The sequence below is a fragment of the Aotus nancymaae genome, unplaced genomic scaffold (assembly GCF_030222135.1).
Source record: "Aotus nancymaae isolate 86718 unplaced genomic scaffold, 86718_ANA_hifiasm-v0.15.2.pri h1tg000003l, whole genome shotgun sequence".
NCBI lineage: Eukaryota > Metazoa > Chordata > Mammalia > Primates > Aotidae > Aotus > Aotus nancymaae.
In genome coordinates this window covers 65,102,102-65,128,969 of record NW_026988414.1, presented here as the reverse complement: position 1 = coordinate 65,128,969, position 26,868 = coordinate 65,102,102, and the positions used below count along the sequence as shown (strand labels likewise).

At 38.2% G+C, this 26,868-nt stretch overlaps 1 protein-coding gene across 11 annotated transcripts in view; it reads left to right on the top strand.

Moving 5' to 3' along the window:
• Positions 1-26,868, top strand: part of UHRF2 (ubiquitin like with PHD and ring finger domains 2) — a 110,876-nt gene that overhangs the window by 41,939 nt on the left and 42,069 nt on the right. For 8 of the 11 annotated variants that reach the window (XR_001107323.2, XR_001107324.2, XR_001107325.2 and 5 more), the window contains exons 4-5: positions 9,535-9,579; positions 10,857-11,075. The exons of 1 other annotated variant lie outside the window; for it this stretch is intronic. Coding sequence is in view for 6 of the 10 variants with exons in the window: in XM_012451377.2 (XP_012306800.2) it covers positions 9,535-9,579; positions 10,857-11,075 (264 nt within the window). In the remaining 4 variants the exon portion in view is untranslated. The remainder of the gene's footprint in view (positions 1-9,534; positions 9,580-10,856; positions 11,076-26,868) is intronic. 2 more of the 11 variants (XR_010344368.1, XM_012451378.2) reach the window with 1 other exon arrangement.

The window sequence follows — 26,868 nt, the reverse complement described above, 5'->3', positions numbered from 1 at the left end:
GCTCAGCTAATTTTTTATTTTTTTTTTAAGCGATGGCGTCTCACTTTGTTGCCCAGGCTGGTCTCAAACTCTAGGCGCAAGCGATCCTTCCACCTTGACCTCCCAAAAGTGCTGGGAGTACAGGCCTTCAGCCACTGTGACTGGCATGGCATGAAGTTCGTAATGCTGTGGTCTAGGCTTTAATTTTTAAACCATAGTTACCACACTACCACCTGTTCTCTTTATCCTCTTACAACCAAGGATTTAACATGCACCATTAGTCTTAGAGGTCAATTCAAAAGATAAGTATAAGGAAACTATTGTTGTTAGTGACTTGCTTTTCCTTGCTTTATTAAACTTAGTTATCTAATTTAGAGGTCTTGGCTTATAACTTTAGCTGATTTCTGTAAGAATAAAAGCAAGCTAGAAAACACCTAGTAGTTTAAACAACAAAATGTGTATGTAAAGAAGGAAAATTCTTAAGAAAGTTAGTATGTCAGTATTGCATCTTAAGAATGAACAGTTGGGCCGGGCGCGGTGGCTCACGCCTGTAATTCCAGCACTTTGGGAGGCCGGTGGATCATGAGGTCAAGAGATCAAGACCATCCTGGTCAACATGGTGAAAACCCATCTCTACTACAAATACAAAAATTAGCTGGGCATGGTGGCGCACGCCTGTAGTCCCAGCTACTCGGGAGGCTGAGGCAGGAGAATTGCTTGAACCCAGGAGACGGAGGTTGCGGTGAGCCGAGATCGCGCCATTGCGCTCCAGCCTGGGTAACGAGTGAAACTCCGTCTCAAAAAAAAAAAAGAATGAACGGTTACCTGTGGCTAGGTAAGTTGCAATCTTTAACCATGGGCAAATGATTGCCTAGAGCCTTTTCATAGTGAAGACCAAATTAAAGTAGCTTAATCCAATAATTCTCTTAATAAAATAACACTGTGTGCCAAGCAGTATACAAATAATTTACCTGGATTTTCTTATGTAATCCTCATAAAAACTCAGTGAAGTAGATATTTTCTTATGTGTAAAGTGGGAAGAATAACTGAGGTTTAAAGAAGTAACTTGTCTAGTGTTAGAGAGCTAATAGGTAGTAGGCAGACTCCAAAAAGCACATGCTTGCAACTGCTCTGCCATACTACCTCTCATTTTAGGAGAAGCATGCTTTTAAAAAAAAACTGTTGTAAAACACCATCTGTCTATAGCATATCAGTTTGTTTACATAACTTAAATATTTGTGTTTATCTCCTCTAGTCAGGAACAGATACTATAAACCAGGGAGGTTCTTTACTTGCCAATAAACACCTGTATGTACTTCTCTGTGGGGAGAACACATACTCTTTAGTATTAAAAGGGTTGCTTAAACCAAATAGGTTCAACTGCCGCTTTTAATACAGTGTTACGGCTTTACCATGGGATTGAAATCAAATGAAATGTTACAACATCACCCACTTTGTGGGTGACTCAGGGAAGGCTGTAATTAAAAACTTATCTGGCAAACGTCCTAAAATATGTGGTCATTGTTCCCAGCATTCTTTAAGATTTCTGGAGCTATTCTCAGCCTGTGGTACATGATTTTGAGTAGCCTTGATTATGGCTACTGCAAATAGAAGTCAGTGAGCCAATTCTGAATAAAATCAGGTGGTATTTTTAGATGAAAGTAGTTTTTCTAAAAAGTAACAAAACTGATTTTCTTGAGTATATTGATGTAGTGATCTTTTTCTAAAAGAGCCCCAAAAATGTTTTTAACAGTGTCAAATGTAATGATTTCTAGGTTTTGAGGGGAGAAAGAGTAGATTTTTCTTGAATTAAGTGTCTTGTCAATCTTGAGTATAGGGAACTATAATAAGACATTTAATTTCAGAACCCTGGTACAATAGCCTGTCTGCTCTATTGCTTCTTGGTTGTTACGGGCGTATTTACCAAAGACTTAGAGTATTTCCTCTATGTATGACTTGTAGGGTCCTGAGTGGATGGTAATCAAAAGGAAAGAGGAAGAAGTTAAATATGTATGGGGTGACTTTCTTATTGCTCATTGTTAAAAGATCACTTAGTACTTAGAAAAAGGACTTCACAGATAGCAGTAGATCTGACGTCTTCAAACCTATATATCATCCCTTTACATTTGTGTTTCTCCAAGATGGTCAGAAACACTGCATTTTAACTTGTGTAAGGTGTTTAAGAAACAGATTCCTGAGGGAACCCTCTCTCCTTGCCCCCTCATTTTGTGGTCCTTGGGTAAGGCCCAGGAATAATCTGCTTGCTCTTTTGCTTTCTCTCTTTTGCTCGCTCCTTCCTTCCTTCCTTCCTTCCTTCCTTCCTTCCTTCCTTCCTTCCATCCATCCGTCTCCCCTACCCTTGCCCCCTACCACTAGGTCTTGCTCTTGTAGCCCAGGCTGCAGTGCTATGGCACAATCTCAGCTCACTATAACCTCCCACTTCTGGGTTCAAGCGATTCTTCTGCCTCAGCCTCCCGAGTAGCTGGGATTATAGGCACCCACCACCACATCTGGCTAATGTTTGTATTTTTAATAGACACGGGGTTTCACCATGTTGGCCAGGCTGGTCTCGAACTCCTTACCTCAGGTGATTAACCTGCCTTGGCCTCCCAAAGTCGTGGGATTACAGGCCTGAGTCACCATGCCCAGCCTAGGATACTTTTCAAACAGGTACCACGGTGACCATTAATTATACAGAGCAGTGGTTCTATAGCAGGCCAGAGAAAACTGAAACCTATGGACAAAAAGCCAACGAACAAGAAGCAAGCAAAGCAAGCAAATTGGTTTTGGAGAACCTCAGGAAGGCTCAGGCCTTGAATTCACTAGGTACTTAGGAGGAAGGCATGTGGAATAGAACTAAGAATAAGAGGATTGGTTAATTTGTATTAAAGAGCATTTTAACTACTTTTAACCCTGCGTAATGTTTAAAACAAGAAGGCATGCTCTCCAGGAAATAGGAATCAACAAAGGAGGTGATGGAAGGAGATCCTAGCATGATAGCTATGGACCCAGGCGGAAAGCCTACAATTGAAATTGGACAGAGAAATATATTTGGTGGATGTTAAGAGTAACAGTTTAACAACAAAAAATACAAAGCATGCTGTTTGAAAATTTGGAGTAAATAAGATAAAGTGTTCGCCTCTTGAGTAACAGGAGTTAGGAATGTGGTGGGCTGTGGCAGTAGACAGACTACTTATCTTCATTGTAAGCCTTGAATGTTACCTTTTAAAATTTATACACGTAGGGAAAAACTTCAAAAACCAGGAAGAGCCTTTTGTGTTTAGCCCGTGGTTGGATTTTCACTTGCATAGTATTTGTATGTATTACAGAAATCTTTAAATATTGCAGAACAACTGTATGATGAACCCATCACCTTGCTTCAATCATTTTCAACTCACAGCCAATTTTGTTTTATCTTTACCAGCACCCTTGAGCATCACTGTATTATTTTGAAGCAATTCCTGAACCTTACATTATTTCTGTTGCAAATGGCCTCATATGTAGCCTTAGAAACTGTGATCTCCCCTTAAGAAAGACTTTTATGGCTGGGCACAGTGGCTCATGCCTGTAATCCCAGCACTTTGGGAGGCCAAGTCAGGTGGATCATGAAGTCAGGAGTTTGAGACCAGCCTGAGCAACATGGTGAAACGCTGTCTCTACTAAAAATACAAAAATTAGCTGGGCATGATGGCATACACCTATAATCCTAGCTACTTGGGAGGCTGAGGCAGGAGAATCGCCTAAGCACAGGAGGCAGAGGTTGTGGTGAGCCAAGATCGCGCCACTGCACTCCAGCCTGGGTGGCAGAGCGAGACTCCATCTCAGAAACAAAACAAAACAGACCATCACTGACCAGCTGCAAGTAGTGCAGTTAGCTGATCACTTTCAACTATAGCTCTAACTCTGCCACAGTGTTTGAGGCAAAGCTATGCTCTTTCTTGGCCTCCCTCAGCCAGTGACCAAGTGTGGCAGAGCTTCTAGGATTTGGCACTTTCTACCCAATGTTAATGTCACACCTGAGCTTACCATTAGGTTGGCAAAGATGTTGTCAGAGTTGAACCACACTCAGGGTTTTCCTGCCCCTTTCTTCTTTCAGAGTGATAGACCAGCATCATGGTCTAAGGGCTTTTACTGCCTAGTTACGCTTTCTTTTCCTGTGTTTCATAGGTGTTACCTTCATCTTGTCTGTTTCCCAGAATATCCAACTGACAAAATGGCTTAAAATGATTCTTTTTAGAGTTTGCAGAAAAGAGTTATCAGATCTGAGTCTGCTATCCCTAAATTGATCGGCTCATATGGGTTGGCCCTTGCCTGTGGGAACCTAAGATTTCAGGAACATTCCCATTATTTTCTGATTAAAAATAGTTCACTGTGCTTGAACTATTTTTGCAAACGATATGGTTTATGCTGAACACTTGCTTCTGGAAGTCTGGAATTCTGGCATATGCTAGGCAGTACCTATTATCAGCCCCTAATTACCTTGAACACACTAATAAGCTGCCCTGGCAGACAATATTTCACACATGTTGTCACAGTTGGTTGTTGGCGGCGTTAAGCATGTCCTGTGTAACTCTCCTGGGAGATGACTCTTAGAGAGCTGTGTCTGTTTCCTCTGGTCACTTCATGTGCCTTTTCCCTTTGCTGATTTTGCTTTTTGTTGTTGTTTTTTGTTTTGTTGTTGTTGTTTTGGCTTTATTAAATCATCCATTGGTAGAGCTTCATGCTGTGCTGTGTGGGAGGAGTCCTGTGAGTTCTTCTACATCATTGAACCTGGGAATGAACTTTGAAACTGACATACAAAGTATAACAACAAACGTCACGTAAAATTTCCAATGATTCCTTAACATCAGATAACCCATCAGATAAGTGTTCATAGTTCCTTAATTGTCTTTTAAAAATATACCTAGGTTGTTCAAATAAGGATCAAAAACAAACTCCATCCATTGCATTTTGTTGCTAAGTCTCAATCTACAGATTTCTTCCCCTTTTACGCCTCTATTTATTTAAATAAACTGTGTCATTTGTCTTGTACAATTTTCTTTGGATATTACTGCTCACATCCCTGATGTGGTATTTAAGACATTCTTCTGTTACGTGTTAGTTTCCTGAGAAGCTAATAATCACGTCTAAAGTTTGATTTGATTTAGACTCTATTAGTTAAGACTACTTGTTTTTGTTTAACCTAGGGCATGGCATTGCATCAGGAGACATATAATACTTTTCTGTGGTAAGATTCAGATGTTGTCAGCCTGATATACTCATCATAAAATTTGCTACCTACTTGTAATGTAATTCCCTAGAATCCTTCAAAGATTGATCAGTGAGATTGTTATTTTTAAGTATTATGAACTTCCAGTGCATTTTAACACTTACTTTAACCTATCCCAGTTGTTACTTTGGTGCTCAGATTGTCTCATCTTTGACCTATGGAGGATCCTTCAAGTTGAAACTGTCTTAATAGTTTTTGAGTGTTTCTTTGTGTTCAGGTATAACAGAATGTTCCAGCTCTGGGTTCAGCCATGTCTAGGAATAGTTATTTTGAATTCGAAATGATATTTAAAGCACACAATCTGTCCTGCTCATTGATATGTGTTTGATCATGTTTCTAGGTCTTGTCATTTGACAGAACTAGGAAATAAGTATACTAGGGGTGAACATAAATTTAGAGTGAAAGGGTTATAACCTAACCTCTGTGGTTTTATATTTATTTTACCCTGAAAAATCACAGTTCCTAATGATGTCACTGATTTGCCTTATCCTACTTGTGGTAGTTTTTATACTAACAATACTAATATTGCAAACAATAGGACTACTGAAAAGTCACTTCTTTTTTGTCCTTAGGAGATATATCATTTGGGCTGTCTAGTGAACTATGCTTTCACATAACTTGTAATAGTTTCTCTTGGTGTTGTTAAACTACCAGTTGTGTAGTTTCGTTCATTTTGCTTTTGGTTTTTAGGGATTTCTCACATTTTGTTAATTGTTTTATAATTATGTGACACATTACATAGTTCTGTAGTTAAGTCTTCAAAACAAAGTATACTAAGAGAAATTGAGCTTCCATCCTGTTTGCTTCTATCTTATTTCTTAGCTAATTTTTTAAGTAACAGTATTTGTTAGTTTGGTTTATACTTCTGTTTTAATAAAAGTGTATGTGTATATACATACATATATGTGCCATATACCCTTATACAGATGTATATATGTGTATTTATACATATATACACTAGACAGAAAATAGAACACTATATGTACTGTTTGCACCTTATATTTTTAAGTTCATATATCTTGGAGATCACTTCATAGTATATGTTTCTCATTTCTTTTTTATGGGAGCACAATATTCTATTATGTAACTGTATCATGTTATCTTAAGAGTTTCTGTTATGGACATTTGATTGTTTTTAGTACTGTTACAATTAGTGCAGCTATAAATAGCCCCGTGTATATTTTCTTCAGGATTTTATTTATGTCTGGGATGCAGTCCTAGAGGTGGAATTCCTGGGTCAGAAAGTAAAGTAAATATATAGACATTGTTTCTAGTTATTGACAGATTCCCCTCTAAGTGGGGAAAATATCACTTTGTATTCATCAGCAATATATGAGAGTACCTATTTTCCTATAGCCTGTCAACAAATTGTAGTCAGACTTCATAAAAAGACATAGATCTATTTTATAAGCGAGATGTGTTGGGCCTAGTCTGGGAAAGGTAGATTTTAACTAAGGAGATAGAGTTACATTAAATAGTCATTAACAGATTATCATAAGTGGGACTAAGTAACTGGTTAAAGGCAATATAAGAGGAATTGGGGATAACTCTTACACTTCTAAGAGCATGAAGGGTTTTTCTTAGAGAATACTGAGCACCAGCAGATTATGGGGTAGGGGGATTCCATTTTAGATGCTTTGTATTTGAGGTACTTCTGGGTCATCTCATTTGGAGGTGTAGTTAGTTATATGAATCTGAAAAGTCTGGGTGAGAGTGGAGCTTTAGAGTTATCACTGTATATGTTAAAATATGTGCAAATGAAGATGCCCAGGAGAATATTATACCTAATATTTAAGCACATGATAGGTTCCCAACTGTAAGAGAAGTTTTATGTACCTTTTCTGTTTTTTTTTTTTTTTTTTTAATCTCCTTGGTTAGAATTTAAAAACATGTGCTTCATTTTCATGACTTAACTCTTACAGACTTAACTATGTATATGTATGAGTATATATAGAATATATATAATTCACTACATAATTCTCTCCTTAATTTGTACAGATTTCGTTTTCATGTGGTCGTAGCTTAAATTTCCTTGCTATGGTTTATGGAATGATTTATTTTGTCCTGTCTCCATATAAACATAACTTTATATACAATTTTAAAACTTTGAAAGTTGAGGTTCTCTACTATGTTCGAAACATTTCCATTCTGGGTATTTAATTTAAGGTGGGTTTTTTTTTTTTTTGCCACTCAAATATGCTTTTTACAATATTTAAAAACATACAGAATGATGTGTTGTCAAAATAATTTTCACATTACAGCTGAGAAAGGAATCTCATCTAAAATAAAATAGTTTTCTGTCTTTGGCCTTAAAAGGCAGCAAATGAATTCACAACTATGGAATTAGAAAAGCACTAAAAGATCTAGTTTAACCTCATTGTGTAGATTGAGAAAACTGCTGGTTATTTTTCTGACCAAACCATTGTGAAACAACTTGAGTGTATAAATATCAGGTGTTGGGCTACAGACTTCTAAATTTAGATTTGACCATTAAAAAGTGTGATTGAAATGGAGAAGAGTAGAATTAGATGTAATTTTGTACTTGTCAGATTCCTTCTTTAAGATTACATCTGCATAATAATAACATTAACTGACATTTACTTACCCCATTATGTACTGTTGTAAGTGCATTAAAAGACTTCTCATTTTAGTTCTCAAAACCACCATATGAGATACAGTTACCATTAGGTGCATTTTACAGATTAGGAATATAATCTGAAAGGTTGGTTAACTTTCCCAAGGATACACAGTGGCCAGAAGCTAAGTTGAGGGGTTGATGGGAAATTGAGGGAGAAGCTAAATTGAGAATCTAAATGTAGGCAGGCTGAAAATAGAACATCTTTTGGGTGAGGACACCAGGATGAGAAAGGGATCCAAAACCTTGTCACGTGAGTTGAAGGAAATTCATTAAAAATGGTTTGAATTAGAAAAGATGATGATTGAGGCTGGCAGGGGCATTTAGGCTAAGTGTTAGATCTGTTATGACAAGAGTGTGTTGGATTCTTCATGGACTTAAGGCATAGAATGAGTTCCAAAAGCTTATCTTTGATTTGAGTATCAAGTACCTTTCTTTCCTATGTCAGAACTATGTGAACACAGAATGGCCTTTCTTAGGGTTAAAACTGCCCCCCCAGCCCCTATCACCTACTGTAATATCCCACACAGGATTAATATCTATTTAATCTAAATGAGTTAGGTATAGAGAGTCCTGGGCTTACATAGTCTTTGTTTGATTTGGAAGAGCCAGGGCTAGCTGCTTCTAACTTCAGGCCCACTTTCATTTTGAGCAGGCCACTACTAATTGGGTACTGGTTCAAACTTTCTTCCTTTAGTTTCTACCTTTTTAATGCTGCCTCACTAGGATATGATGTTTAATATCATAAATATTCTTACATTTCTATAGCACAATGGGTTTTTTAACTTGAGCATGCATCTGAATCACTGAGGGGATTTGTAAATGTAGATGGCTGGATCTCATTTCCAGAGTTTCTGTCTGACTTGGTCTGAGATGGAGCCCAAGAATTTGCATTTCCAGCACATCCGCAGATGATGGTGATGCTGCTGATCCAGGACCATACTTTGAGAACCACTGGTTTAGCAGTATGGCCTACCTCAAATAGATTGAGCTTTTTAAGAGCAAGAACCAGATGTTACTCATATCTTTGTCCCTCTACTACTTAGTAATACATAAAAGCAGCAGGTCTTAATTTTATAGAAGCCAGTATGGACTGTTATTAATGTCTTTGGTCTCATGATATCAGGAAGTTAGGCCTAAAATTGAAGAACCCAGCTGAGCATGATTGCTTATGCCTGTAATCCCAGCATTTTGGGAAGTCAAGATGGGAAAATCGCTTGAGCCCAGGATTTTGAGACCAACCTGGGCAACATAGTGAGATCCTGTCTCCACAGAGAATTTAAAAACTAGCTGGGCATGGTGGCATGTGCCTATAGTCCCAGATTCTTGGGAGGCTGAGGTAGGAGGATTGCTTGAGCCTGGGAGGCTTAGGCTGCAAGCAAGCCAGCCTGGGTGACAGAGTGAGGCTCTATCTCTAGAAACAATAAATAAAAATACATAAAATTGGATAACCTTATAAAGCTTTAGGTTCAGGTCAGGTTTCTGTTTGTGATGCTTACTATTAGGAAATATACATACAGCCAGGATACTGCCAGAATTTTTACTTGGTTTTACTTTTTGATACGTTTGAAATTTCTTGGTTTTTTCTTTTTTAAATATTACTAGAGAGCTGGCTACATATAAAAACTGGAATCTTACCTTTCTCTTTCAGAGCAAATGGAGGCTGTTGGAACATGCTAGGTTCATGTTCTTACAGGTAATACAAATGGCAGAATTTGATGAACTTCTACAAAGATCAGAAACAGGCTAACATGTAGTCCTATTAAAACTTAAACTTGAGGCCAGGTGTGGTGGCTCACTCCTGTAGTCTTAGCACTTTGGGAGGCCAAGGTGGGCAGATCACCAAGGTCAGGATTTCAAGACCAGCCTGACCAACATGGTGAAAACCCATCTCTACTAAAAATAGAAAAATTAGCCACACCTATTGGCACATGCCTGTAATCTCAGCTATTCAGGAGGCTGAGGCAGGAGAATCACTTCAACCTAAGAGGTGGCGGTTGCAGTGAGCCAAGATCACACCACTGCACTGCAGCCTGGGCAACAGAGTGAGACTCCATCTCAAAAAAAAAAAAGCAAACTTGGAGCCAGATATGGTGGCTTATGTCTGTAGTCCCAGTACTTTGGGAGGCCATGGTAGGAGGATTATTTGAGGCCAGGAGTTCAAAACCAGCCTCATCAACATAGTAAGATCCTGCTTGTACAAAAGAAAAACTAAACATATTGGCTGGGTGTGGTTGTGCGTACCTGTAGTACCAGCTACTTAGGCACCTCTGGTGCTAGGATTTCTTGAGCCCAGGAGTTTGAGGCTACAGTGAGCTATTACGCATCACTATACTCCAGCCTCAGTGACAGAGTGAGACATTGTCTCAAACCAAAACAAAACTTGGGTTGAAAAAAAATGTAGAGCAAGAGTTTGTGTTTTTATCACCTTCCCCAGTCCCCTACCTTCCCAGCTAGCAATGAATTTCTTAATAAGACTTTAACAAAAATTGTTTTGCTCTGGGAAGTCAAATCATGAGTGTATATCATGTAAGTGCCATTGCGAATATCCAATTTCTCATTCAGAATATCTAGATTATATCACTAATATGTGATTGAATAGGTATGTAACAAATAGTGTGTTCTATAGAAAAATAGTATATAGCTCCCTCAAAGTAGATGATTATGGTTCTTGAACAGGGGCTGAACACTTACTTGCCTTACAGCCTGCAAGCCATGAAGAGATCTACATCTCCAAGGCCTAGTGGGGATGGGGAAAGGGTTCATGCTCAAACTCACAGAAACTACCCTGTAGGTATCACAGTACAAGTGGGAAGCCAGCGTGAAATAACACCTGCTATTTAAGGACACTGCAACCTATTACTTTTCTCCTGGATAGTTAACTCAGCAAATTAGGTTTTTCTGTACATTGCATACAACTTTAGTTGTGTTTGGTAATCATAAGCCATGTTCTATGGTTTTCTCTCTTCTCAGATACCCAGAAAGCGGTACTCTAGAAATGAATGTCAAGGATCTTAGACCACGTGCTAGAACCATTTTGAAATGGAATGAATTAAATGTTGGTGATGTGGTTATGGTTAATTATAATGTAGAAAGTCCTGGACAAAGAGGATTCTGGTTTGATGCAGAAATTACCACATTGAAGACAATCTCGAGGACCAAAAAAGAACTTCGTGTGAAAATTTTTCTGGGGTAAGATTGTCTTCACTGGTGTGCCATTTAATTACTGAATTAATCAAGGAATGTATTTTTAGGTATTAAGCACATGTCCCTTAGTAAAAAAAAAGAAAGATGGAGTCTATGAACGCTGGAAATTTCCATACTGAAGGAGAATATTTTTATAAATCCTTAAGAATTTAAAAAAGTTAAGAATGGCTTAAATCTCCAACTCTACTAAGGTTGGAGGTATTATTTGGAAGAATCTTGGAAATAACTAAATGTTTTATTACAGAAATTCTTACCTCATAGGATTCTTACAGAGCAAACAAAATAATACATAAAAGCATTTTAAAAACTATGTTTGCTATAAGGATCTGTGTTGATGTAATAGCAGTGGATAACTACCTAACCAGCTGTCTGTTGGACTTCGAAGACTAGCAGAAATTTTCCTTCTTAGTAATTTTTCAACTTACAGAATTTAAGCTTAATGAAGAAAATTCAATATGCAAAAAGTTACCTAAATCAAATCACTCAGATATTTCTATCATTAATTTTTTTTTTTTTTTTTTTTTTTTTTTTTGGAGACAGAGTCTTGCTCTGTGGCCCAGGCTAGAATAGTGGCATGATCTTGGCTCACTGCAACCTCTGCCTCCTGGGTTCATGCAATTCTCCTGCCTAAGCCTCCCAAGTAGCTGGGATTACAGGCGTGTGCCACCACAACCAGCTAATATTTGTACTTTAGTAGAAACAGGGTTTCACCATGTTGGCCAGGCTAGTCTTGAACTCCTGCCCTCAAGTGATCCGCCCACCTCGGCCTCTCAAAGTGCTGGGATTACGGGCATGAGCCACTGTACCCAGCTTTCTATCATTAATTTTTTAAGAAATACTTACACATGTTCCCCCAAGTGATAAAGTACTAGCCATTATTTGAGTTATCTCTTTATGCTTTGGAAAATACTGTCACCCTATTTCTGTGTCTGCTGCTTCTGAATAATTTGCTGGATAGTCACTGATTTACTTCTTAATAAATAAAATCACTGTTAATGGTTTCCAGTTTATTATCAGTAATTATATAAACATCCTTGTGTATGCATTTTTGTGCATTTCTTTTCTTTAGAGTAAATTATTAGAAGATTTGTTGTGTTGAGCTCTGAGGGTTTTAGAATGACCCTGACAGTTTTTTAAAAAACATAAGAGAAGCAGCTAAATGAATATTCATGTCAAGTTCTAATTAACTGAATTAGTGATACAAGATGACAAATCTTGGAACAATCGTTAAAAATCTATAGCAAGGATAGGCAAGCTATAGCCCACTAGCTGCCTATTTTTGTAAGTAAAGTATCATTGGAACACGACAATGCCCATTGATTTATTAATTATCTGTGGCTATTTTATTGCTCAGCAGTATTGTTGAATAATTGCAACTGAGACCATCTAGCCTGCAAAGTCAAAACTATTTACTTTCTGGCTATTCATGGAAAAAATTTACTGACTCCTGAGATAAAGAAAAAAATGGTGCAAGGTGTTGAAAACTTAAAATTTTAGAAAACAGATTTCAGAACTTCCTACAAACAAAAGTGTGATTCTATTGCTAGACTAAGGGTATAGCTCAGTCACAAACTTCTAAACAACTTGAAACTCTGATCTGGATACAAATGAAGAATGAGAAAGCACCTAAATAAATTGGCTATGTTAGGATGTTAGGAGTCTTATAACCTACTTGTGTGTTGGAAGTGGAAAGCATATGTACACAGTAGGATAACAGCACACATAACATTGAGCTAAAAAACCTTGCTATTAAAAAAAGTTTTCCCAAGTGATCCTGAGGTATAGTTAAAGAGTGGAACACGCTGGCATTCATAAGTGTAACTAAGACTGAGTGGGCCAGGGAAAGTGGCCCACGCCTGTAATCCCAGCACTTTGAGAGGCCAGGGTGGGTGGATCGCCAGAGGTCAGGAGATCGAGACCAGTCTGACCAACTAGTAGAACTTGTCTCTATGGAAAATACAAAATTATCTGGGTATCGTGATGCATGCCTGTAATTCAGTTATTTGGGAGGCTGAGGCAGGAGAATTGCTTGAACCTGGGAGGCAGAGGTTGCAGTGAGCTGAGATTGGGCCATTGCACTCTAGTCTGGGCAACAAGAGCGAAACTTCGTCTCAAAAAAAAATTACTCCGTGTCATAATTTGAGTGGAAATTATGGATAGGCAAATAGTGGTTTGATAAAGAGAATGGTTATGTGATGGCTATCCCAACAGTACAGTACAGTGTCCTGTATTCTTCTTTATCATTTTAAGTTTTTACTAGAAACATTAGGAACACAATAGCTAAAAAAGAGCCAGTGTGGCTTGTGGATAGAAGGTTTTATTTAACTATTAGAAATCTTTTATTTTCACTGGAAAGAATGGATAAATAAAAGGTTGAAAGTATAGATATATCCTGCTGTTGATAGGCAGTTTGGGGCTTTTAGAAACAATGCTGTCATTACCTTCTTGTACCTATACCTATATCCTGGCACTTGTATGCATTAGTTCTGTAGAGTATATCATGTCTAGAATTAAAATAACTAGGTTGTAGAACCCATGCATCTTCAACTTTAGTAGATAGAACCAAGTGTCTGTACCAGATTACAGTTCTATGACAGTATGAGAGTTTCTATTTCTCTGTTCTCATCCATGCTTTTTTCAGACTTCAGTTTCCACTAATCAGCTGGGTATGTAATAGTATCTCATTTTGGCTTTGATTTGCAATTCTCTGACTCCTGTTGGGGTTGAGAACCTTTTCATATTTTTATTGACAAGTTGGATATATGTTTTGTGAGGACCTGGTTCCAATTTGGTGACTTTTCACTCTTAATTAAATAATGTGTCTGATTCATTTTTAGGAGTTATGATTGTGGAGACTAGACCATTTCATTTACATGTGGCAAATATATCTTTCCTAATTCTGTGGCTTGTCTTTTTCTCCTTATGATGTTTGATTAGTAGTTTTCTTAATTTTAATGCAGTTGAGGTTATCAAAATTCAAGAAAGTTTTTTTCTTCATGATTGTACTTTCTATGTCTTGCATTAGAAACTTCCCTACCCAGAGATCATAAAAGTACTCTTACTACCTTCTAAAGCTTTGTGGTTTTGCCTTTCTTTAGTCTTTAGTTGACTTGGAGTAGATTTTTGTGTACGGTGTGAAGTTAGGGTCTAATTTAACTGAATACATATGAGTAATCATTTTTCCTAGCACTGTTTATTGAAAAGCTCATTTTCCTCCCATTGATCTTCAGTATCACCTCTGTCATATCAAGAATCTTACATTTGATGAATCCTTTTGATGTCTCTATTCTGTACCATGGATCTGTTTTTTTACGTATCTTTATGACAGTTTCACACTTTGATAATACTACAGAGCACATGATCCTGCCTTGTTCTTCAAGTAGTTTTTTTTTTTTTTAAATATATATTGTGTTTTAGGTTTAGGGGTACATGTGAAGAACATGGAAGATTGTTGCGTAGGTACATACATGGCAATGTGGTTTGCTGCCTTCCTCCCCATCACCAGTATCTTGACATTTCTCCCCATGTTATCCCTCCCCAACTCCCCACCACCTGCTGTCCCTCCCCAACTTCCCCCCACAGACCCCCAGTGTGTGATGCTCCCCTCCCAGTGTCCATGTGTTCTCATTGTTCGACACCCATCTATGAGTGAGAACATGCGGTGTTTGATTTTCTGTTCTTGTGTCAGTTTGCTGAGAATGATGGTTTCCAGGTTCATCCATATCCCTGCAAAGGACACGAACTTATCGTTTTTTATGGCTGCATAGTATTCCATGGTATATACGTGCCACATTTTCCCTGTCCAGTGCATCATCGATGGGCATCTGGGTTGGTTCCAAGTCTTTGCTATTGTAAACAGTGCTGCAGTGAACATTCGTGTGCATGTGTCCTTATGATAGAACGATTTGTAATCCTTTGGATATATACTCAGTAATGGGATTGCTGGGTCAAATGGAATTTCTATTTCTAGGTCCTTGAGAAATTGCCACACTGTCTTCCACAATGGTTGAACTAATTTACACTCCCACCAACGGTGTAAAAGTGTTCCTATTTCTCCACATCCTCTCCAGCATCTGTTGTCTCCAGATTTTTTAATGATCACCATTGTAATGGGCATGAGATGATATCTCAGTGTAGTTTTGATTTGCATTCCTCTAATGACCAGTGACAATGAGCATTTTTTCATGTGTGTGTTGGCCTCATATATGTCTTCTTTTGTAAAGTGTCTGTTCATAGCCTTTGCCCACCTTTGAACGGGCTTGTTTTTTTCTTGTAAATCTGTTTTAGTTCTTTGTAGATTCTGGGTATTAGCCCTTTGTGAGATGGGTAGATTGCAGAAATTTTTTCCCATTCTGTTAGTTGCCGATTCACTCTAATGACTGTTTCTTTTGCTGTGCAGAAGCTCTGGGGTTTAATTAGATCCCATTTGTCTATTTTGGCTTTTGTTGCCAATGCCTTTGGTATTTTAGTCATGACGTCCTTACCTATGCCTATGTCCTGGATGGTTTTGCCCAGGTTTTCTTCTAGGGTTTTTATGGTGTTAGATCTTGTTTAAGTCTTTAATCCATCTGGAGTTACTTTTAGTGTAAGGTGTTGGGAAGGGGTCCAGTTTCTGCTTTCTGCACGCTGCCAGCCAGTTTTCCCAACACCATTTATTAAACAGGGAATCCTTTCCCCATTGTTTTTGTCAGGTTTGTCATAGATGAGATGGTTGTAGATGTGTGGTGTTGCCTCCCAGGCCTCTGTTCTGTTCCATTGGTCTATATCTCTGTTTTGGTACCAGTACCATGCTGTTTTGATTACTGTAGCCTTGTAGTATAGTTTTAAGTCAGGTGGTGTGATGCCTCAAGCTTTGTTCTTTTTACTTAGAATTGACTTGGCTATGCAGGCTTTCTTTTGGTTCCATATGAGGTTTAAGGTGGTTCTTTTCCAGTTCTGTGAAGAAGGTCATTTGTAGCTTGATGGGGATAGCATTGAGTCTATAAATTACACTGGGCAGTATGGCCATTTTCACAGTATTGATTCTTCCTAACCATGAGCATGGAATGTTTTTCCATTTGTTTGTGTCCTCTCTTATTTCTTTGAGCAGTGCTTTGTAGTTCTCCTTGAAGTCCTTTACAGTCTTTGTTATTTGTATTCCTAGGTATTTTATTCTCTTTGTAGCAATTGTGAATGGCAGTTCGTTCTTGATTTGGCTCTCTTTAAGTCTGTTACTGGTGTATAGGAATGCTTGTGATTTTTTCACATTGATTTTATATCCTGAGACTTTGCTAAAGTTGCTTATCAGTTTCAGGAGATTTTGGGCTGAGACAATGGGATCTTCTGAACACACAGTCATATCATCTGCAAATAGAGACAATTTGACTTCTTCCTTTTCTAATTGAATACACTTTATTTCTTTTTCTTGCCTGATTGCTCTGGCTAGAACTTCCAATACTATATTGAGTAGGAGTGGTGAGAGAGGGCATCCTTGTCTAGTGCCAGATTTCAAAGGGAATGCTTCCAGTTTTTGCCCATTCAGTATGATATTGGCTGTGGGTTTGTCATAAATAGCTTTTATTATTTTGAGATATGTTCCGTCAATACCGAGGTTATTGAGAGTTTTTAGCATAAAGGGCTGTTGAATTTTGTCAAAGGCCTTCTCTGCATCAATTGAGATAATCATGTGGTTTTTGTGTTTGGTTCTGTTTATGTGGTGAATTACATGTATAGACTTAGGTATGTTGAACCAACCTTGCATCCCCGGGATGAAGCCTATTTGATCACGATGGATAAGGTTTTTGATGTGCTGCTGCAGTCGGTTTGCCAGTATTTTATTGAAGATTTTTGCATCTATGTTCATCATGGATATTGGCCTGAAGTTTTCTTTTTTTGTTGAGTCTCCTCTGGGTTTTGGTATCAGGATGATGTTGGTCTCATAAAATGATTTGGGAAGGATTCCCTCTTTTTGGATTGTTTGGAATAGTTTGAGAAGGAGTGGTGCCAGCTTCTCTTTGTATGTCTGGTAGAATTCTGCTGTGAACCCATCTGGACCTGGGCTTTGTTTGGGTGGTAGGCTATTAACTGCTGCCTCAACCTCAGACCTTTTTATTGGTCTATTCAGGGTTTCGACTTCTTCCTGGTTTAGGCTTGGGAGGATGCAAGTGTTCAGGAATTTATCTGTTTCTTCCAGATTTACTGGTTTATGTGCATAAAGTTGTTTGTAGTAATCTCTGATGGTGGTTTGTATTTCTTTGGAATCTGTGGTGATATCCCCTTTATCATTTTTTATTGCATCTATTTGATTATTCTCTCTATTATTAATCTGGCTAGTGGTCTATTTTATGGATCTTTTCAAAAAACCAACTCCTGGATTTATTGATTATTTAATGGCTTTGTTGTGTCTCTATCTCCTTGAGTTCTGCTCTGATCCTAGTTATTTTTTGTCTTCTGCTAGGTTTTGAGTTTTTTTGTTCTTGCTTCTCTAGCTCTTTCAATTTTGAAGATGGGGTGTCAATTTTAGATCTTTCCTTGCTTCTCATGCGGGCATTTATTGCTATACGTTCTCCTCTGGACACTGCTTTAAATGTGTCCCAGAGATTCTGGTATGTTGTGTCTTTGTTCTCCTTGGTTTCGAAGAACATCTTTATTTCTGCCTCCATTTCATTGTTTATCCAGTCAACATTCGAGAGCCAGTTGTTCAGTTTCCATGAAGCTGTGCGGTTCTGAGATAGTTTCTGAATTCTGAGTTCTAACTTGATTGCACTGTGGTCTGAGAGACTGTTATGATTTCCATTCTTTTGCATTTGCTGAGGAGTGATTTACTTCCAATTATGTGGTCAGTTTTAGACTAGGTGTGATGTGGTGCTGAGAAGGATGTATTTTCTGTGGATTTGTGGTGGAGAGTTCTGTAAATGTCTATTAGGTTTGCTTGTTCCAGGTCTGAGTTCAAGTCCTGGATATCCTTGTTAATTTTCTGTCTCATTGATATGTCAAATATTGACAGTGGCGTGTTGAAGTCTCCACTATTATTGTGTGGGAGTCTAAGTCTCTTTGTAGGTCGTTAAGAACTTGCTTTATGTATCTGGGTGCTCCTATATTGGGTGCATATGTATTTAGGATCGTTAGCTCTTGTTGCATTGATCCTTTTACCATTATGTAATGCTCTTCTTTGTCTCTTTTGATCTTTGTTGGTTTAAAGTCTATTTTATCAGAGACTAGGGTTCCAACTCCTGCTTTTTTTTGCTCTCCATTTGCTTGGTAAATCTTCCTCTGTCCCCTTATTTTGAGTCTATGTGTATCCTTGCCTGTGAGATAGGTTTCCTGGATACAGCACAATGATGGGTTTTGACTTTTTATCCAATTTGCCAGTCTGTGTCTTTTGATTTGAGCATTTAGCCGCCCATTTACATTTAAGGTTAATATTGTTACGTGTGAATTTGATCCTGCCATTTTGATGCTAGCTGGCTGTTTTGTCTTTTGATGCAGTTTCTTCATTGTGTCAATGCTCTTTACCATTTGGTATGTTTTTGGAGTGGCTGGTACTGATCCTTTCTGTGTTTAGTGCTTCTTTCAGAAGCTCTTGTAAAGCAGGCCTGGTGGTGTTGAAATCTCTGAGTAATTGCTTGTTCGCAAAGGATTTTATTTCTCCTTTGCTTATGCAGCTTAGTTTGGCTGGATATGAAATCCTAGGTTGAAAGTTCTTTTCTTTAAGGATGTTGAATATTGGCCCCCACTCTCTTCTGGTGTGTAGGGTTTCTGCTGAGAGATCTGCTGTGAGTCTGATGGGCTTCCCTTTGTGGGTAGCCCGACCTTCCTCTCTGGCTGCCCTTAGCCATTTTCTCCTTCATTTCAACCCTGGCTAATCTGACAATTATGTGCCTTGGGGTTGCTCTTCTTGAGGAATATCTTTGTGGTGTACTCTGTATTTCCTGGACTTGAATATTGGCCTACCTTGCTAGGTTGGGGAAGTTTTCCTGGATAATATCCCGAAGAGTGTTTTCCAGCTTGGATTGATTCTCTCCATCACATTCAGGTACTCTTATCAAATGTAGATTAGGTCTTTTTGCGTAATCCCATATTTCTTGGAGGCTTTGTTCATTTCTTTTTACTCTTTCTTCTGTAATCTGCCTTCTCATTTTATTTCATTGTGTTGATTTTTGACCTCTGATACCCTTTCTTCTGCTTGGTCAATTTGGCTATTGAAACCTGTGTATGCTTTGCCAAGTTCTCATGCTGTGTTTTTCAGCTCAATCAATTCATTTTTATTCTTCTCTATCCTAAATGTTTATTCTATTTAGCATTTCGTCTAACTTTTTTCAAGATTCTTAGTTTCTTTACATTGGGTTAGAACATGTTCTTTTAGCTCAGAGAAGTTTATTACCCACCTTTCGAAGCCTGCTTCTGTTAGTTCATCAGACTCATTTTCCATCCAGTCTTGTTCCATCGCTCGTGAGGAGTTGTGATACCTTGGAGGAGGAGAGGTGTTTTCACCCTTTTTACGCTGGTTTCTTCCCCTCTTTGTGGATTTATCTCCCTGTAGTCTTTGTAGTTGGTGACTTTCAGATGGGGTCTCTGAGTGGATGTCCTGTTTGTTAATGATGAAGTTATTTCTTTCTGTTTCTTAGTTTTCCTTCTAACAGTCAGACCCGTCTGCTCTAGGACTGCTAGAGTTCCACTCCAGACCTTGCTTTCCTGGGGCTCACCTGCAGTGGCTGCAGAACAGTGAGGGTTGCTGCCAGTTTCTTGTTCTGTTTTGTGTCCTTGTCTTGAATGTTTGGTAGAACTTCTCAGTAACGCCATCTGGGGCTGAGTGTTCTTTGTGGAAAAGTTTTTTTATGATTGATTCAGTTTCTGTAATGATCAGAGGACTATTCATGTTTTCTGTTTCTTGAACTAGAATTTAATTTTCTAGGAATTTATCCATTGCATCTAAATTTTAAAATCTGTTGTCATATATTTGGTAACTACATCTTTTTAATGTGCTAATCTGTTAGGTTCTTTTTTATTTCTGAATTTAGTTTGTGACTTTTTCACTATTCTCACCAGAAGTTTACAGTTTTGTTAGACTTTTACAAAGAACGAACCTTCAGCTTTGATCCTCTCTATTATATTGAAGGTGCAAAGGAAGAAGCAAATAGAGGACATGATTTTTAATCTGCCTTGGAGATTTGATAAGGGAACTTGGAGTTAAAGTTCATGCTTGTTTCTGTTTTTAATTTGTGAGTACCAAAAAGTGTATATGCTTGAACTGTCTAATTCTACTTACTAAATTCTATTTTTATGTTGTCATTTTCTATTTATTTTAGCTTTGAAGAAAATTGAAAACAAGTTTGGAATTTAAAAACATTTTTCAAAATAATTTGTTCACTTACTGTTGCAATATATATTATATTTAGTACCATGATAAGTTATGCTGATTTAGATATTCGTAAGTAGCATTTGAATCCTATAGCAAGAAAATTAATTTACCTTATTAAAACTACAGATAAAGGCCGAGCATGGTGGCTCGTGCCTGTAATCCTAGCACTTTGGCAGGCCGAGGTGGGCAGATCAGTTGAGGTCAGGAATTCGAGACCAGCCTGGGCAACATGGTAAAACCCCCTCTCTACTAAAAATGCAAAAACATTAGCTGGGCGTGCTGGCGGGCGCCTATAATTCCAACTGCTTGGTAGACTGAGGCAGGAGAATCAAGTGAACCTGGGAGGCGGAGGTTACGGTGAGCCAAGATCACACCACTGCTTTCTGGCCTGGGTGACAGAGTGAGACTGTGTCTAAAAAAAAGAAAATACATACACACACACACACACACACACACACACAAAACCTACAGATACATTTTCAGTTCACTGTCATTTTTATGAAGCTTTATTCACTAAATTTTTTTCATACTTAAATTTCTATAGTGATGTACTTGCTACTGAATATACCGTTCTTAAAGAACACATGCTTAATAAGCGTATCAGGTTATAAGTCAGAGGTCACCGTGCTTCAGCCCTGCTGGCCTTCTTGTATTGCTCAATCATAAAACATGCTCCTGCTTTGGGGCCTTTGTACTTGATGTTCCCTCTGCCTTGTCTATCTCACATGTTACTGGTTTGGCTTGCTCTTTCTCTTGTTTTGGTTCTCTGCTCAAAAGTATCTTCAGATACTTTTGACCTTTCTTGATCACCCTATGTAAAATCACATACATAGTAAACATAAGCTACTTGAATTCTCCCTTACTCTGAGTTTTTTTCTTTATTACCACACCATTTCTATTAGTTTCCTATTGCTGTTATATCACATTACCACAAACTTAGAAGTTTAAACAGTAAATCGTATTGCAGTTTTGGAGGTTAGAAGTGTTAAATTGATTTGGATTTCACTAGGGGAAAATCATTGTCAGCAGGCATATGTTCATTTTTGTAGACTCTAAGGAAAAATTCATTTTCTTGCCTTTTCCATATTTTAGAGGCCTCCCACGTGCCTTGGCTTGTTACCTGCTTTCTCCACCTTCAAAGCCAACAATGCTGTTTCTCTCTGACAATTCTTTTGTGGATACATGTCCTTTATATTCTCTCCTCTGCCTCCCATTCTCCTGTGATTATATTGGATCTACCTGGGTAATCTTCCCATTTAAATTTTTCTTTATGTGCAAAGTCCTATTTGCCATATGAGGTAACATATTTATAGGTTCCTGGAATTACGACCTCTTTGGGGCCCATTGTTCTGTCTGTCATACCACTGAAATGTTAATGCTTTGTTTTATTTGCTGTTGTGTGCCAGGCCCTCTTCGAGGCACTAGTTATAATAGATTTACAGTAAACACAGTATTTCATAGATTCTGAGAGAACAGTTTTTTATATTTTAACATATCTGAAATAAAAATGTATCTTAAAATTGCTGTTGAGCTGACTAAATTTGAATTCTTTCAAAGGTTTGAGTTTGCTTTTACCAGTCACTTGGGAGTGCCATTTAACTTTAACTTTAACTCTCTGCTTGAACCTTTTTAGACCATACATATAGCATGAATCCAGGCCTCTGAACCAGAATGAATCCTAGCTTATCATTTAATTCTTGGAGGATGCTTTTTTATGCTTATACCCAGTGGTAGTATTGAAACAAGACTGTTTCTTGATCTGCAAGGTGGTTTATTTCTCCCTTTAACTGTGAGAACAGGTTGGTGTCTAAGCTTTGTTTGAAGGTCTTCCTTAGATACCTCATCACAGTCTTTTTTTCTTACTTGAGATTACATATTGTGTCTTGTAGCTCCTGATTACCATTTGGTGTCCCAGCTTTATTTGGGAGTTCTTAGACTGCCTGATTTCAGGCTAGTTTATTTTTCAGTAGCATATAAATTGTTTTATAATTACTAGCCTATTAGATTCAGTGAAATGTGATATTTCTTGAAAGAATGAATTGATTATATGCATGTTTTTATTATGATCAATGACTTTTAGTTTTGTGCATAAAGAATGTGATAAGCCTTTAACTAAACTGGTAAATAAGTGAAAAAGTGACTTGGCCTTAAATTTGTTACATTTATTGAATCACTTAAAGTAGTACATGGAAAGCATCTGCTTCCAGGTAGGGTGGGACAACTGGCAGTAGATAAGTGCTCTTAGCTAAAACAACTAGAATAGTCAGATCAAATAGTTTATCATCTCTTTGAATGCACCAGAGAGTCAAAGAGAAGCACTACCAGTATGACTCTCAAAAGGTAAGAATCTCAGAAGGCAGCTGGCTTTGTAGTTGTGTTTTGCCCCTGGGGAAATCTACTAATTGTGAATACAGTGCAAAACCTAGTTGAGAGCAGCTAGGAGTAGGATGGAAAGAGAAAGCAGCGCTTTTGGCAGATTATTTGGGATATCTAGAGCATATGGCCTGCTTTTACCTTTGACTTTGGTTGAATACTGGACTTTTGCTGGGCAGGAGGTTGGAAGTGTAAGTAACAAGTGGCATTTTCGGCAGTCTTAGAAGGCAAACTCTAAAGTTTAGAGTCACTAGTATAATGGCTCCACAGAATATGTGGGTCTTTTAGTTTGAAAACTGGATGGCTAAGGCATACAAGTGGACCAAATCTTACTTCAAGACTAAACCAGCCTTGACTCAGCATAGATACTGATTAAATGTTAAAGCACCACAGTATCTCCCCAGCAGGAGGAAGATTGGACTTTCCTTTACATAAGATAATATCTGAAGCTTCTTAACATTCTATATACACCCTCTATATTGGAGCCAAAAATGCTATTCTGCCAAAAGATGGTGCCACATATTCAGAAAACAGAAGGAAGACCAATGATAGGAATAGACCCATAGGTGATATTGAAAATTCAGGTTATGAGAGAGACTTTCATTGTGGTTAATATGCTGAAAACATGTGAATTTCTACTGATAATTGGAATTTACAAAGAAGTTCTGTTAACTCTAAGCTGGATAGATATAAAGAAAATGTAGAGTGGCGTATCACAAATAAGAGTGCTAAAAACTAAAGATAAAAATACAGGGAAGATGATCAGGTTTTCATTAGAAGCAATTTAAGCTAGGAGACAGTGAAATGGCATGTGAAAATACTAATTTAAAGAAATTCCCGGCCAGGCACAGTGGCTCACGCCTATAATCCCAGCACTTTGGGAGGCCAAAGCAGGCAGATCACTTGAGCTCAGGAGTTCAGGACTAGCCTGGCCAACATGACAAAACCCTATCTTTACTAAAAATAAAAAAAATTAGCTGAGCATGGTGGCGGGTGCCTGTAATCCCAGCTACTTGGGAGGCTGAAGCAGGAGAATTGCTTGAACCTGGGAGGTAGAGGTTACAGTGAGCTGAGATCATGCCACTATATACAAGCCTGGGCGACAGAGCAAGACTCCATATCGGAAAAAAAAAAAAAAAAAAAAAGGTCCGGTGCGGTGGCTCACGCTTGTAATCCCAGCACTTGGGGAGGCCGAGGTGGGCGGATCACCTGAGGTTGTGAGTTCGAGACCAGCCTGACCAACATGGAGAAACCCCGTCTCTACTAAAAATACAAAAGTAGCTGGGTGGTGGCGCTTGGCTTGAATCCCAGCTACTCGGAGCCTGAGGCAGGAGAATGGCTGGAACCTGGGAGCTGGAGGTTGCGGTGAGCCAAGATCATGCCACTGCCCTCCATCCTAAGGCTCTGTCTCAAAAATAAATAAATAAATCCCAACTTAAAATACATTTCTAATGAAAACACCTGTCAAAGCCAAAATAAAGATGTTATCAAACAAAACCTGAAAGAATTACCACCAACAGACAGGCACTAAGAGAAATAATAAAGGAAGTTATTTAAGTGAAAGGAAGGAGATTCCAGATGGAAATATGGGACAGAATTAAGAGCAGGGAAAAGGTAAATGTATTGGTAAATATAAATAATTATTATTTTTAAATAGTGAACTTTAAAACATATAGAAAAAATGTGTGACAATAATGCAAAAGATGAGGTTGGTAAATTAAGTTGTGAGGCTCTGGTATCAATCACTAGGGAAGTAGTGAAAGTAAAATTTAAAGTAGATTATATCAGGTTTGCACAGCCCAGTCTTTAGGGTAACTACTAAAAATCAATACAGGATTTTTAACAAATTTACCTACTGAAAATGGAAAAGTAAATATTAGACTGATCCAAAAGAAGACAGTTGTGACTAAAAGAAGCAGATGAAGGCCGGGCGTGGTGGCTCATGCCTGTAATCCCAGCACTTGGGGAGGCCGAGGCGGGTGGATCATGAGGTCAAGAGATTGAGACCATCCTGGTCAACATAGTGAAACCCCGTCTCTACTAAAAATACAAAAAATTAGCTGGGCATGGTGGCACATGCCTGTAATCCCAGCTACTCTAGAGGCTGAGGCAGGAGAATTGCCTGAACCCAGGAGGCGGAGGTTGCGGTGAGCCGAGATTGCGCCATTGCACTCCAGCCTGGGTAACAAGAACGAAACTCCGTCTCAAAAAAAAAAAAAGATGAAGTAGAAAACGTACTGTAAAATGGCAGAAGCACACGGCTATATCAGCCATTATATTAACTGTGTGTGAGTCAAGCATTTCAATTAAAGACAACGATCAATAAACGATTAAAATAAAACATCCATATGTTACTCTTAAGAAAGACTCCTTAAAAAGTCACAAGAGTTGAAGAGAAGCATGGTTGGGATTCTAAGATGACAACAGCAATGACTTTTAAAATCTCCTTAAATGTCCTGGCAATATAGAGCAAAATATTACTAAATTATCTAACTCAAAAACTCATGGACAACATCTACAATAAAACAGGATGATGTGGTATCCCTTTAAGCCCCAAAATAGCTGGTGGGATAAACAGTGGAAAGCTTCAAGACCCGTGTAGTATCGGTGGCTATTCAACAGAAATGTGTGTTGAGTCCAAGAATTCCAAATGATGAATTAGCTCAGCAAACTAATTTCAAATTAGCAGCTATGGTAGCTATCTTTCAAGGTAACTCCCAGTGATTCCTGCTTACTAATACCCTCATGTCGTTTTCAGCCATATTTTACTAAGGCGACTCTTTATGACCAGCAGAATATGGTATAAGTGATGCTATACTTCAAGATGAGGTTTTAAAAAGATACCAGCTTCCATTTTGGGTGCTCTTTTGGATCACTTCCTCTGAGGGAAGCCAGCTGCATGTCATGAGGCTATTTGGGCAGCTTTTTTATTTTCCCTGAGTAGAGCCTTTAGATGAGACTGCACCCCCAGCTAATGGTTTAACTGCAATCTTGTGAAGGATCTTAAGCCAGAACTACCCAGCTAAGCTACTCCCAGATTGCTGACCCACCCCAATATGAATAAGTACAAGCAGTTTGTGGTGAGGTCTGAAGGGGTTTAGAGTACTCTTTAAACTCTTTAAAATGGTCAGCTAAAGCTCCATTTCAGGACTAAAGATCCATACTGAGAAGAAACTGTTAGAAGTAGGATCCAAACTCAGTGGGACAGGAAGAATAGGGACAAAGGAAGAAGGGGTCCTGTTAGAAATAGGGGAGGAGAATAGAGTCAGAAGATTTCAGAAAGTAATCTTCCATACTGTCTTTTTAAAATTGTTTTTGAGGTATAACTTACATGCAGTAATATGTACTTACCGTAAGTGTATCTTAAATACAGTGAACATTGACAAGATATACACATCACTACTAATTAAAACACAGAACATTTTCATCACCCCCAAAAGTTCCCTTGGGTCCCAGACCACCACTGATTTGCCTTCTGTCACATTAAATTTTAGCCTCTAGAATTTTGACTGTCTCTGCAAGAAATGTGTGATCTATGGCTGTGAACTAGCAAAAGGTGAAGTGGAATTAGATCATTTAATGGGTTCAGGAAGTTTATCTTATGAAAATAAGCAAAAGGAAAGGATCAATGTTAAATTCTGTATGAAATTGGAAGAGAGTGAGAAAATAAGGAACAGTATAACATGCTTACATGGAAAATATCCCAGAAAGAGAAGCATGAGTCAGGTAAAGGAGAGCCAAGGATTTTAAGTCTAGCCAAACGAGACTTTAGTATAACAGCTATAGACAAACTGTCATTAACTTCCAAGAACTGGAGGAATAGTATATTGTTCTCATGAACCCTTCCTAAGGAGTCTTCAGGAGAACTAGGTTCAAACAATCAAGATGACTGAACATAATTTGACATAAAGAGTTGTGCTAAACGTTTAAAATATTTCTACACTTATAACCAGAACATACTGGACATAAAGGAGAAAATGTGGTATCTACTGGCTCTATTATCTGACACAGTTAGCTATATTATAACTAAAACATGGAAGGGAAAATTAAACTATTTTCAGTAAT